At 31.7% G+C, this 14,110-nt stretch overlaps 2 protein-coding genes across 6 annotated transcripts in view; one reads left to right on the top strand and one right to left on the bottom strand.

Annotated features, from left to right (window-relative positions):
* LOC106053666 (putative transporter SVOPL) overlaps window positions 1–4,133 on the top strand; it is a 32,395-nt gene extending 28,262 nt beyond the window's left edge. For all 4 annotated transcript variants that reach the window (XM_056005529.1, XM_056005528.1, XM_056005531.1 and 1 more), the window contains exon 14: window positions 322–4,133. In XM_056005529.1, coding sequence (XP_055861504.1) covers window positions 322–477 — 156 coding nt within the window. In that variant the 3' untranslated portion in view covers window positions 478–4,133. The remainder of the gene's footprint in view (window positions 1–321) is intronic.
* LOC106053672 (protein N-lysine methyltransferase METTL21A-like) lies at window positions 4,132–13,909 on the bottom strand. 2 transcript variants are annotated; one of them, XM_056005538.1, is made up of 6 exons: window positions 13,793–13,909; window positions 12,348–12,370; window positions 9,050–9,176; window positions 8,609–8,793; window positions 8,080–8,191; window positions 4,132–6,332 (listed from the first exon to the last, which is right to left on the bottom strand). In XM_056005538.1, the coding sequence occupies exons 1-6, from the start codon at window positions 13,794–13,796 to the stop codon at window positions 5,950–5,952; spliced, it is 834 nt and encodes a 277-aa protein (XP_055861513.1). In that variant the 5' UTR covers window positions 13,797–13,909; the 3' UTR covers window positions 4,132–5,949. The 2 variants fall into 2 exon arrangements, with proteins under 2 accessions (XP_055861513.1, XP_013064722.2); XM_013209268.2 differs by lacking the exon at window positions 13,793–13,909 and having other exon boundaries at window positions 12,348–12,535.
* Between the last annotated feature and the right edge of the window lie 201 nt (window positions 13,910–14,110).

The raw sequence follows: 14,110 nt of genomic DNA, 5'->3' as shown, positions 1-14,110 counted from the left end.
AATAGATTTATTCATCAACTTATAGATAATTGAAAAGCTTCAGGGAACAACTTCATTCCTTTTTCTGTAAATGAAATTATGGATGAGAGATAAGTTTGAATTCTACTAGAAATACACTAGAAGGCATATGTCTCTAGTTTACACTTTGAATCCATTTATAGTCTGGTCTAAAAATACAAATAAAAATGTTGGAGGTTGCATGAATAAATCAAAAAGTTTTTCTTAGTTATTTTTTGACACTTCTATCTTGATGTATGTTATTATAGGCTTGCTGTGCTTTCTCTACTAATGCAATAATCATATAGTCTTTATATCTTTCAGCAATCTCTTACCTTGGAATATAATGAAATAGAACTTAGTCAGTCTTCTAATGCCCTGGAGTCTGAGGAGGACTTGGTAAAAAATATTTCAACTATAGAAATGGAAAGAAAAAAGATAAAGAACTCCAAACAGAATGAACATGATTCTGAAAGTTAAAAATATATTTGGAGCAATTGTTTGTTTTTTTATGAACAGGGGAAAAAAATTAAATAAAAAATGGCATTAAAATGCTAGAATAAAATTTGTCTCTGACAATCTTTTTTTAAAAAAGTTTTGTCTATAAACTGAAAATATGATTATCTTTGATCCCTGTTGATCAGGATTGAAGTAGTCTAGTTACGAGCTCCAATTTTGTGTTTTGATATTGCTGGTTTGTGTCTTAGTCTTCTCTACAGTCAAATAAAATGTTATTATTTTATTCACACTTTTATTTTCTCTTTCTTGTCTCAAAAGACTCAAAATGTTGACAATGATTTTTTCCAAGCATTATGTTGTTGTTTTTTGTAACATGTGATATTACAATTAAATTGAATGCATAATAATTATTTCTTTTGTGAATGATGAGATTGCCTAAAAATAAGATAATGGATTTTTTTGTATCCACTTACACAACTTATGTTTGTTTTTGAAGCTTAAAAAAAAAGTAATAACTTGTACATATAATCCACTATTTTAATATCTTTTATTGTTTATTTCTCATAATCAAGAAAAGCAAAAAAAAATAATTTTATTAAAGGTATAATTAGAATCTTGACCTGTTAAATTATAAACAACTATCACTTTACTATCATCAGAAAAGTTGAATTTCATTTAGTCTTATTTTATTCAACGTTGTCTAGTTGGTTTTTTTTAAATAAAAAAGTAACAAAATAACAATTACTTTGTGTTACAAAGGTTGTTTTAGATAATTCATTTCAGTTTAACTTCATTACTTAAAAGGGGGTTTGAGTTTTGAGTTTTTTGGTTTTTGGCACATCTGCACACTTTAAGCCATGTCGTGCCCATAATCCCTAAAAGGTTACTCTTCCTTCATACCACAAGAGCTAAATTTTATTTAGATAATTATTATTAAAAACAAGGCCTATTCACAGTTAAAATAGTAAAGGTAGTGAAAATTTAATAATTTAGTAAAAATCTTTTGTAAATATTATATGTTCACAATTTCACAAATCAAATCTTCGTAGACAACCCCTTCTCCGGGACAAAGCCCGGTACCTTCCCAGGGAGCAGTTGATATAAAATTCTTAAACCACAAATCTGTGGCATTTTATGGTTCTCTTTGTAACTTCTCATGTGACTAAAGAGGCCAATTCTTGACAGCTTAAGTCAGAGGTGGGGTATCTGTAATCACCAGCTGCTGTTGCACCTCTCTTTCTTCTTCTGGTGTGCTAGCCATCTGCAATCCAGGATGCAATCCAGTACACTTCCTTTATGCTTGCTCTTTATATGGTTCTATCCAGTGCCTCTTTTTTTCAAATTGTTAGTGTCAATTTTAAAGAGCTTCAAGTTGCTTTTGCATACATCAGTTTAAATTAAATGTGGGCAACCAGCAGCTCTCCTGCCATACAGAATGTCTTTTAGGAGTCAACCTTGTGGCATTCTGTGAACATGATTAAGCCAGCCAAGCATCAGCTGATAACAGCATGGATGTCCTGGTACCCTGCTCTTTGCAGCACTTATTTAATCTTGCCACCTTATTTAAGAAATCTGGCTTAAACATCGGAGGTGGAAAATATTCAGGGGCTTTGGTACAGTAAGTTAGTCAACAAGATATTGTCCCACACTGTTTTCTGAAGCCCTAACATGGTGCCTATTTCCTTGGCTATCCTGTTGTAGATGTTTTTATCCAGTAGCACATCGTTGGAGATGATAAAGCTGATATAACAAAAATGGTCAGTCGTTGGCCATTATTGGTCACGTAAGGTGCAGTACTAGTTTTCTGAACTAGTATTTTGGTCATGATTTGACTAATATATAAACCAAACCCATGCAGTAGATAGTTTGTCAACCAGGGTCTGAAGCTGAGTAGCAGATTCAGCAACTATAGCTGCATAGCATAGAGGAGTTCCTTGATTTGTGGGAAACCACAAATAACTCCAACATTAACATGCAGATAACTAATTTATTTTAAAATATGCTATGAAATCCTAGTTGTTATTGTACTAATTTTAAAAGTTGAATTTATAGGGACCAAATTTTTTAACATTATTGTATAATTCCTAAAAAAAAAAAGTGACATCAAATTAATGCATTCTATATTTTTTTAATTGGTTGTTCAATAGTTGCAAACCAACTCTTCCTAATAGGAAATCTTTACATGAAATATATTTTATTATTATTTCATTGTCAAAAACAAAGAATCATCTTTATCATAAAGGCTAGAATAGAAATATTTATTAAAAATTTTTAATTTTGATATTCTTTCAATGTATGGGCTCATGTTGAGTTTGTTTCACTTTGTTCTATTAATTCTCATTTACTTTTTTTCTTCTTTATTCTTCATTTGCATTTTTCTTACAATTGTTGAATGAAACTATGCCAAGTGTAATGTTGGTTTCATAAGAAAGTTTGTCTAATAGCTCTTACAAAACTATGTACCTTTTGGGTAGTTTAGACCAATAGCTTGTTGCCACGTCACAGGACTGACATAGGTCTAAACTGATTACCGGTTGCAACTCGCAGATCAGCGTTCAGGCTTTCTATGAGATTGGTCTTATTTTACTTACAAGTCCTAACCTACTGTAAAATTTTTGACCTAATTGTTTTTATACTTTCACCATTTTAAGATAATATCAGTTGAAGTTTTCAGAAAGTTGATCTGACTGAGTTGGTTTTATTCCATGGGCCATCATCATAAATAAGTTTTTTGTTTGATTATGTATCAGGCTTGTACATTTTTTTTTGGCTTGTAAATGCTACACAATCACCTGTGATAAACTTAAGAACAATATACATCTGTGTATGTATACTGTTATGTTCATAAGACAAGAGTTACAATTTTCATAGGAAAATAAAAATACCCTCAGTACTAAATATCTACAATATTTACCAGTTTCTTTCATAACTTACTGAAATGATTGATTTGTAGCTAGCTGCATTGCAGAATACAAGATTGATAGATTTTGTCAAAAAAATCTTTTTTTTCTGTTTGACAGAAAGTTCTAAAAAAAAATAAAAAAGATTTTGAAAATGGTTAGGTAAAAGAATTTTTTTTTTTAAAGAAATTTGTTTTTACATGCTTAAGCCTTCTCTTGCGAAAGATGTACTTTACAAAAAAGTAAAAGTGATTTTACATCATTATGGTGAGTTTTATTTGATATATTCATGTGCAAGTACAAGTAATTTAAACCACAATATTTAGCACTATAGAGTTCTTGGACTTAAGGTTTTGTGGATATTCATATAACTTTCAATGTTTTCACATTAACTAAGTATGGTGGCTGAGCTGTAAAGTGCTTTGTCACCAAACTATTACAATCCTGGAGGAGGCTTTTTTTTTTACCTGTACTTATGTTTACTCAGCTTCAAAGAGTACCTGACAATTGTTGGTAAATATGCTAATTCACCCATGACTGAAAACAGACTGAAAACAATTAGTCCACCAGGACTTGTAAGTAATTTTTAACATTTACTTTAACTTGGGGTTTTATCAACTTGACTTTTATATTTATAAATATTTCTATGACAACTTAAGTAGACTTAATGGAATGTAAAATATTGTATCTTTATTTTTTTTTTTTACCTAAAACAATTCAATCATACTATAATATACATCCACGTATATGAAAAAATTAATAAAATTATACAGAGTGTGTGTCTGCATTTTTTATTTGATTAGCCAGCAAAGTTATTATCATAATATAGACATAATATTGATGTATAATGTTTACCGTCATTCAAAGAAAAGAATAACTACAAACCAGCTAGCCAAATAGACAAGAAAAAGTACCCTTCTTTTTTTTTCATATTACATCAAGCTAAGATTCAGAGTTGCAAAGAAATGAAAAATTAATTTTAAAACAACAAGAAAAACATCAGATAGGATATATGGGTGAATTTTACCTTTTGTGGTTTTAAAAGGATTTACAAAAAAAAAAAAAAAAGTCAAATCATGCCTCCTCAAGTAGACATACTGCTAGTGAGATGCTTATCACTATAGATGATTATATAGTTATGTATAATTTAATTCAAACTTACTTTGAAGTGGCAACCAATAAAGGGGACTAATTCAGCTAGTATCCCCACTTCATTCAAGTAAAATGTTTTCCCCTTATTCGAGATACCAAACAAAATAACTAATTACCAATAGTTAATTAAATAATTTGTTAATTTTTGTTATTGATTGTTGTGTTGTCAGGTAAAAGAAATAATTGTGCAAAATTTCAGCTTGATCTGAAATTGGATGTTGGAGAAATAAGGTGTACAAACTTTTGGCCAGACAGACAGTAATTTGATTTAAGCTGTGTAAAAAAGGCAATGTTGCATTAAACTTTAAATAAATTATACAGCTCAAGAGTCTGAATTGAAAAATCAATGTTTAGAAGGCGCTTTTGATTATTTTTTTCTGCAAATTTCCATTTTTGAATGGCAATTTCTTTTGAGTGTGTGTGAATGCAAGCTGTATTGAAAGGTGATCACCAATCAAAAGCAAATGAAGTTTTTGTGGTATAACTTTAAAAAATGCATTTTCCTATATAAGTTACAACTTAAACCATTTACAAAATAAATAAGAGTGACTATTGTCAAGTTTTCACAGACTGCAATGGGAAACTGACAATAGGCTTGCAAATAATTGAAAAATATAACAAAATGAGGCTTATGGAGTTCACAAAAATGTATATAATTATACATCACAAACAACCAACTTCTACCCATCCTACCAATCTTGTATAAAATATTACCCTTAACAATTTGATTCACAGAGATAACATAAAGAAAATGGTGGCTGACATTGTTGGGGTAGGGGGTCTTCATAAGTATGAAGATTTTAATATAAAAAGAAAAATAATGTTCTCACAACAAAGCTATCCCAATTTCAATTCTTCTAGCCTGCTTTTTGCTGCTGATCAGTAAGCTCTTTTGCACTTTGCTCAGCACTGCCATAAAGAGTGCTGGTTATGTTATTAATAGGGTGTGCCTTAGGTGAATTAAAATAAAGCATTCAAATAGGCTATGATTCAGTTTCATAAAAGTAGGCATGTGGGATTTATTAAAGTGATAATTTAAAGGTGTGTGTCCTGTTCTTAGTTGTAAGATTGAAGATGTCTCATTGCAGGGGAGTAAATTAATACTGTGATCCCAATAACACATTAAAAACAAAGCCTGCAAGAATCTCATTAAAACTTTTTCTTTCAAGAAAATTAACTCATTTTGCAGCTTGATCTTCTTATTGTGATGTTTATAAGGAAGCTTAAATGTCTTAGAAGTACTGGTACTTCAGATTAAAAATATTAAGCATAAACAAAAACTTAAACTCTTATAAAACAAGTCTCTGTTTAATTAACAATTATTTTCTAAACTTTTTTTTGGAATGTATAAAAAAAATTATACAGCAACAAATGAAAGTCAACAATTTTTATTAAATCAACTTGTTTTCAACAATACATAGCACTCATTGTTTTTAAGCTATCACAAACGCTGCAAGGATAATATTTTTATATGCCGTGAATGATCTTCATAAATTTCATTAATACTGAAGTGCTCTTCCATCATTTTAAGAAAATTTCTATCTCTGTCGTATCTTATTTTACATGACAACAAGACCTGCACAATTCTATTATAAGTTAGAGACATTAACACTTTCAAAAGGTCATTGAATGTCTCTTCAATATATATAATGTCTGCCCCTAGCACAACGTCCACATCTGAATAAGTCTTGTAATGTATAGGCTGGGTCCAGTCCAAAACGCTGGCTTTAATTTTCCAGTGTTTTCTGTTTGGTGAATTAGCCAACACTGTGCTGGTCAAGTGTGGCATGGCTGACTCTCGCTCTGTTACAATGACATCAGCACCTATGGGAACATATTTCTATGATTAACACGAGCAAAGCAAGTAGTTAATAGATTAGTAGCACAATGGAACCTCTTAAGCAGGGCTGCCACCCATGAGACCAAGTAAACCCTGAAATCCAAATTTCCAAATTTTACAAACCCTGAAACCATAAACCCCAAACTTTACCAACCCTGAAACGTACCGCATATACAATTTAAGCACAAAATTTTACGAAAGAAGAACAGTAGTAAATTACTACCTAGATCTATATCATAATATGCCCCCCATGTTTTAAATATGTAATTGGTAAGCCTATCATTATAATAAATAGAGTTTGTGTGTATTTATTGATAAAGCTTGTAATACAAGTTAAGAGGATTTAGTACAATTTTATATTTGCAATGTTTGTAGCGCCCCCCCCCCCAACACACAGACACAGTTATTTTAAATGATGTTTCTCTCTTAACATTTTTCCCTCATTATTCCTTTGAAGCAGCCTACTTTAATCAACATTGATAAAACTGATTCCATCAATGTACATGCATTGAGATTTAGTCCAGATCTACTCCAAAATGAACATTTAGATTTAGTTTCTAATATTTAAATGTAAACGTAGATGGCTAGAATGTGCTGGACTGCTTGTACATAATTATAAATTGTATAGATCTATTGACCAATCGATCTATTTTTTCTAGCCTCTAGTGACTAGTCTTTAGATTCTAGGTCTTCAGGCGAACGCAAACTTATTAATTTAATTCTTCAATCATTGATTCTAGTTCTGATCTAAAAACGATGTAAATATGGTTATCTAGTCCATCCTAAATCTAGACCCTACCTCTATAATACTCTAGACCAATATAGCTCTAGACATGATAGGCTAAGCTAAGGCTCCATATGGAACCTATACAAATATTAAACTATAAAACACAGAAAGAAAAAAAAATCTAATTTCGCACTCGAGAATTTTTTTTCTTTCTATTTCTACTAATTTCTAGATCTACTCTAGGACTAGGTATGTGAGTAGACAGTAGATCTAGACTAGACCTCGCCTTAATCTAGACTATATCTATACTAAATACAAGACTTTACAGTCTAGATCAGATCTAGATTGATCATAGGAATAGATCTAGACTCTAAATCGAGCCGATTCGAGCCGCGTTCCGTACATCTATAGAATGTTTACACTTTAAAAAAAAAAAACTGTACCGACCTGTAAATAAAGCTTAGTGCGCATGCAAAGTGAAAGTCTCGCGAATAGCGAGATATGAGACTGGTCGATTTTGTTTAAAAATGGCGGCTTGAGCGATCGGAACTGGCAAACTAAAATTAGCGGGGAAAATTATAAGAAATTTCGAAAAAATCTAAATCAACTAAAAAGCTGAATTTTAACAAAATTGTATAAGGCAAACCCGGAAAGGAGGGGGGGGGGGGGGGGGGTCGGACCCCTCAATACCCGGATTTCCGGGTTATTCCGGAAAAGTGGCACCCCTGCTCTTAAGGCAAGAAGGACTTAATGTCATGGAAGGGTACTGATTTTCACTCACAGTCAACAAAATAGGACAGCTGTTGTAGTAGTTACATAATTCGCTATCAGGTTTTGTCTTTTATTTGTTTGACGTCATTGAATAAAGAGCTAGCATAACTTTCCACAAGCTAAGAAAAACTACCAATATTTTAAAGACATTTTAACAATAACAATATCCTTGTTATAAAATAAAATAAAATGTTTTGACATGCTTTGAAAACAACAACAAAACATGGGCATACCCAATGCAGCAGCCACCATGCCAGCAAGACCTGTTCCAGCTCCCAGCTCCAGAACCTTCTTCCCTTGTATCAGGTGTCTGTGATCCTGTAAGTACTCTCCTAATACAACAGCCTACAGGTTCAACAAAACAGAAAGCAATTTTTTTTTCTTTACCACACGACAAATTTTAAAGAAATAATAAAATACCAAAAGCTTCATTATAAATATACAAAGAAAAATGTATCTTTAAACTGCCAACTAAAAGCAATCCCTTAAATAAAAAAAAATAAAAAAAAAATATATATATATATATATATATATATATATATATATTAATAAAAACGAAAAAAAAGTTATTTGAAATTTTTACTTTGACAATAGAGGTCATTCACCTCAACACCAACTTCCTGTTCACCTCTTTAATTCATACAGTAAATATCCACAAATGCTATATTTTTAATGCTTCTATAGGATAAGGTCGTGATAACACGCTATAAATAATTTTCATTAGTATAACGGACAAGACTATAATCATTAAAAACAACTTACGCTATCCCAAACTACTGCAGCTACTCCCACACCTTGCCAGTTTTGCTCAATGACAAACTTTTCATCTGCCAGGTAAAATGTCCGGCTAGTCAGCTCATGTGGCAAAATTTTATCCTCATCATAAAGTACCACAGCCAGGGATGTTGTTGTAGTCATATCTTCTGAGTTTTTCAATGCTAGGTTACCTGTTTAATGAAAATGTAAGCGATAAAATTTTAAAAATTTAGTTCACATTTGACATTTCTTACGGAAAAGTAAAACTGGTTGGTCGAAAATCTAGCCATGACACACCTGCACACTTTTGATGGGTGAGTCCCACATATATTTTCAGGCTTGGGCCTCAACATTTACTTTGTAGCAACACTCTTTAGGGCCGAGCTCTCTATGCTTTATGTTTTTAACGCTAAACAAAATGAGACAATGAGTCAATAGATTGCTTACATGTTGCTAGACTGGGTGAGTCGACATTTAAAACATGATCAGCTGGAAGATTGTTTTTACAGAGTCCTAGATTTTCATCAGCTTTTAAATTGGAAAATCCTGTGACCAAGAGACAAATGCTCCAAACCTAGATGATAAGAAAATAAAAAGTTAGAAACGGGTATGAAATATTGCATTGCATTATAAATAGTTTTTTAATGATAAGTTTGCATTTTAGGTTACATGAGTCTCTCAATGATTATAATGAAGAATAAGCTAAAGAGAACACTTTAAAAGCCAAAGAAATACATTAAATAATAACATCTTGCACAGTTTACTGCCATCTTCTCTTACACATTTCCCATATATATAATTGTTTTGTGTGGTCAAAATTTGCAGAGCTGGTTTATTGGTGATAAAATATGATAATAAAATTATATTATTTTTTAAGGTTCTATATTTTAACTAGCATTATTTAACAATCTAGAGCAGGGGTGAGCAACATTTTTTGTATCGAGGGCCGCATTAAAAAAAGTTTGGAAATAGCGGGCTGCATATATATATATATATATATATATATATATATATATATATAGAGAGAGAGAGAGAGAGAGAGAGAGAGAGAGATAAGCTTGCTGTGTAGAATGTCTTTTAACTTATATATACACTGTATTACGATTTTTTAGAAATTGCTGTTGTCTTTTTTATCGCAATATCCCCACAAATATACAGTTGTACTTAATGTGTAGTATTTTACTTCTTACACTCTTGCATAATGTTCAGGAACTGTGAAACTATCTTACTAGTTGTTACCCCTGTGTGTGACTGCTGTCAAATTACAGTCAGTCAACATTGACCAGTGATTATACTTGTTTAGTTTCCACAAGAAATGCTTGTTCACTGAATGAGACAATTTTATTCCGAAAGTTAAATGTCGGGACGAGCGAATCCTGCCCTTGCATAGCATCACCAGAGAATGCTGACTATGTCCTTCAATGGTGCATACTACATCAAGGGACCTGAACAAGACTCTCCAAAGACTATTTGAAGAACTGCCTGATCTAGAAACCACTACGCGGTTCATCTTAGATATAGGATTACTTGATCTGAACCCTTCAACATGTAAAATGAGAACAAAGAAGAAGAACTGATGTATGTGTACCCAAATAGTGTGAACAGCAGCAAAGTTTTTTTAAGTGTGGAAATACAGCTTCTGGCACCCATAAGGCTCCCGTGGTAGTGCTGACTGGAGCTTCTCTTTGCTTTGAGTTATATAGAGCTGAATCGGCTTCTCTTAATAAGTGTTGTACTTTTAATCATTTCACTAAAGATATTTTCACCTTTCAGCAAAGGAAAGTGATAAAAACATTTTTTTTTTGCTGGCCTGTAGAAATGGGAGAGCCTTGTTTAAAAAGATTTAACATTCATTAGCATTTCATATGCAATTGCAATGACTATCTAAGTAGACATGAAATTTTGTCTTCCTCTCTTTATTAGAAATATTGGTAACAAATTCACAGTCAATATCTTTCAAGTAACAACAATTTCTTCCTTGAGATTTTATATTCTTCTCATTTGCCTTGCCCATGCTAAGCTCGCTGATACATTGGATTATTTTGTTCATATATCAGAACTACCCGTGGTTAACTCCCCTAGCTTTATTTTTTGTTGTCATGTCATACTATTGGTGTCTGTAAAAATTATATATGCAGCTTTGTGCAAACTTTCCTGTTTCAAGTTTATGGTTCTCAGACATAGATCGAGCTCCATCAGTTGTTACACTTGCCATCTTGTTCCAAGCCTACCCAACATTCAGACATTGTGTCTTTAATTGAGTGTATTGATGTATAGCCAATAAGCATAATCTTCGTTTACTTAAAACTTTTTATAATGAGACAGTTTCTATAATTTATATAGATATTTTTGTAATATCTATATACTGTGGGCACACCTGATTTATGTAGGTGTCGGCGGGCCGCATAAAACACCTCGGCAGGCCGCATGTGGCCCGCAGGATGTAATTTGCCCACCCCTGATCTAGAGTGAAGTCAATTGTCTTTAAAAGTGTTTATTTATGTATTTGTGATGTCACAAAAAAAAAAACTAGACAAAATTAAACAAGTCAATTGTATGCTAGTTTTACTCTACATGAAAATACATAGGAGCCAGATCTATACTGAACCAAATCTATATATAAATATTTGGTGGATAGTGCTCACACACATTCATGTGATGTCATCTGGTAACTGGAGTAAGTTCACCTTCTTGGGTGTTCCAAAAAGGGCTAATGTTGCAGGAGCTTGCATATGTGCAAGTTTGAAAGATGCAGAGCTTTGCAGGTAGAAGTGGAAGAAATGCCAAAATAGACTTTGTATGATCTGGTGTTGGGGCATATTTTTATGTGAACAAATTCTGAAATATATCAGCAGCCACCATTGTGACACAAGTTTTTTCAAATCAATCTACGGCAAAAACTGGTGGTATCAAGAAAGGTCTCTTATCCTTCTCCACTTTTGAGTGACCTAACAAAATAGTGCCAATATTTTTATACATTTTATTTTATCTTTATTTGTCCTTCCTTTTGCAGTAAATAAATATCGTAAAAAAGAATATGCAAACATAATAGAATACAATTCATAATAAGCAAGAATTAATAATGTAAATACATGTATAATTCATATTTATCTATATTCCAAAATTTTTCAACCTGTATGGTGACACATGTCCACTAAGCATAACTGCAGAGTTTCTATCCAAGGCTTTTGTACGAGAGGGTTTGAACCTCTTAAGTCCTTACTCAAATGGGGTTTCATGATGATGATAATGTTCCAATATTACACTTCAAAAACATGCAAGCAAACTTCCAGACTTGTCAGGTTTAAAAAAAGGACTTTTACAAAGTCAAATTGTATACACAAAGTCACTTAGAAACTCCATAAGTGGCTTGTTTACATACATTGGCAATATAGCTGCAAGACATCTATAAGTTGGAGGTAGTTTGTCTTGCTAGCAGTTTTACTTTATGCTCCAGCATTTTATTGTATCAAAGAATCCTGTTCTCTGAGGAAGTGAGTGACCATATCATAGGTCCATCTGAATTGTTTTCACTAGACTCAGATTACTTTAAATTAGCTTTCCTTTGGCATTTGGTAGAAATAAAATTAAAATGATTTTAATAAAAAAAACTAGATCTAGAGTCCAGACTTAAAATCTTAAATGATCTATCATCTAAAGACTAAATAATCTTAAATATAAAAGAGAGTCTAGGATTCTAAGATTAAAATAAGATTGTAATTCCAATTTTAAATAAATGACTTACCAAGGAATTATACTTGCGTCTGCCTATAACAATGAACATGGATTAGAATCTAGATTATTCTTCTATAAAAATCTAGATTCTATAACTAGATCTATATAGGTATATTTAGACTAACCAATTTAGATCTCTAGAAATAGATCTAGTAGAATAGACTGAGTATAATAGAATCTATTGCTGGTGCTACTAGTTGAGTAAATTAAAACTATTTATGTCTAGAATATATCTAGACTGGATCAGTAGATCTGGATATAAAATATCTCTCTAGAACTAAATCTTCATATATATAATATAATTATAAATGAATCTTTATAAATATTATTTAGGCCAAATTTAGGCCATTAATTTATTTTATTATTAATTTTATAATTTAAAAAATATTTAAAATATAGAATCTAGATCAGTAGTAGATCATCTCTAAAATCTAGTAAATAGTTTAGATTAGAGATAAATCTAGTATAGTAACTATAGATTTAATAGATCTAGATTATTCTAGATCTAATTTGAAATAGATTCTAGATCTAATCATCTAGATCTATTTAAATTTATGGTAATAGTTTAGATACCCAGAGACATTTACTAATATAATTATAATATCTAATCTATTATATTATTATATATATAATATATATAATACACAATATAATAGAGAAATTTAAGTTGATTAAGTCTAGAGTCTAGACTAGCTACTATTAGTACTATTAATATTAACTATAACTACTATCTAGACTAGATATCCAAATCTAAAAAAGCTACTTTTAGCAGTTTAGCTAGGCAAGAACATCTAGATTTAGAATCTAGTATGATCATCAACACTAGATCTAGTTACTCTAGTCTAGACACTCTAGTAGATCTAGATGATACTGATACTGAGTAATCTATCATAATCTAGTCTACTGATCTACTCTAGACTCTAGACAGTCTAGCTGACTAGTCAAGAGTTAAAGACTATTCAGTATTCTATATTCTAGATCTAGTAGTACTAGATCTAGTCTGAGTAGACTACTGACTAGTACTTTTTAGTAGTAGATAGTAGATAGATCTAGACCTAGATCTAGGGCTAGATCTAGTAAGTTAATTATAATAGTATAAATAATAGACTCTAGAGACACTAGAGTAGACTTAGACGTCTTAGAGTAGAGACTAGTACTCAGAGTCGACTAGACTGTCACTAGACTTACTTACAGAGTACTAGAGTCTAGAGTTAACAAGAGACTAGATCATAGATGATAGATGACTAGACGAGAGTGACCTAGCAGGAGCACTAGACGACTTTACTCACTAGTCTAGTACTGTAACTGTAGCAGCTAGCTAGCTGAGCTCTAGACTAGAATCTATTCTAATTCGTAGAATCTAAATCTATGTAGGCTATGATACTTGATAGTGACAGATATGGGATAGTCTAGATCTACCTCTACCTAATATATATCAATGTGAATGTAGCATACTCATTCATAGACTCTAACTCTACTGTTATTACTGTACACTACAGTTCAGTGTTAAAGATCGTGTGTATTCTGCACTGTAAATCCATGGTAATGGTAAATCTGATGTCTAGTTACTTAGAGTTATTCTTCCTTGATTGTCAAAATGTTTCCACTTTGTGATTCGTTTTTTTGTTCTTGCTGTTGTTGTTTTTTTTAAATTAATATCCAGATTATGAATATAAAAGCTCATTCAAACTTCTTTAAAATCAAACTTTACGGATATGCATAAGTTAAACAAACAGTTCAAAATTAAAATGATTTTCAATTTAATGCCAGGCC

This window comes from Biomphalaria glabrata, chromosome 12 (genome assembly GCF_947242115.1).
Source record: "Biomphalaria glabrata chromosome 12, xgBioGlab47.1, whole genome shotgun sequence".
NCBI lineage: Eukaryota > Metazoa > Mollusca > Gastropoda > Planorbidae > Biomphalaria > Biomphalaria glabrata.
Note: the sequence above shows the minus strand (reverse complement) of the source record. Positions and strands in the feature narration are given on the sequence as shown.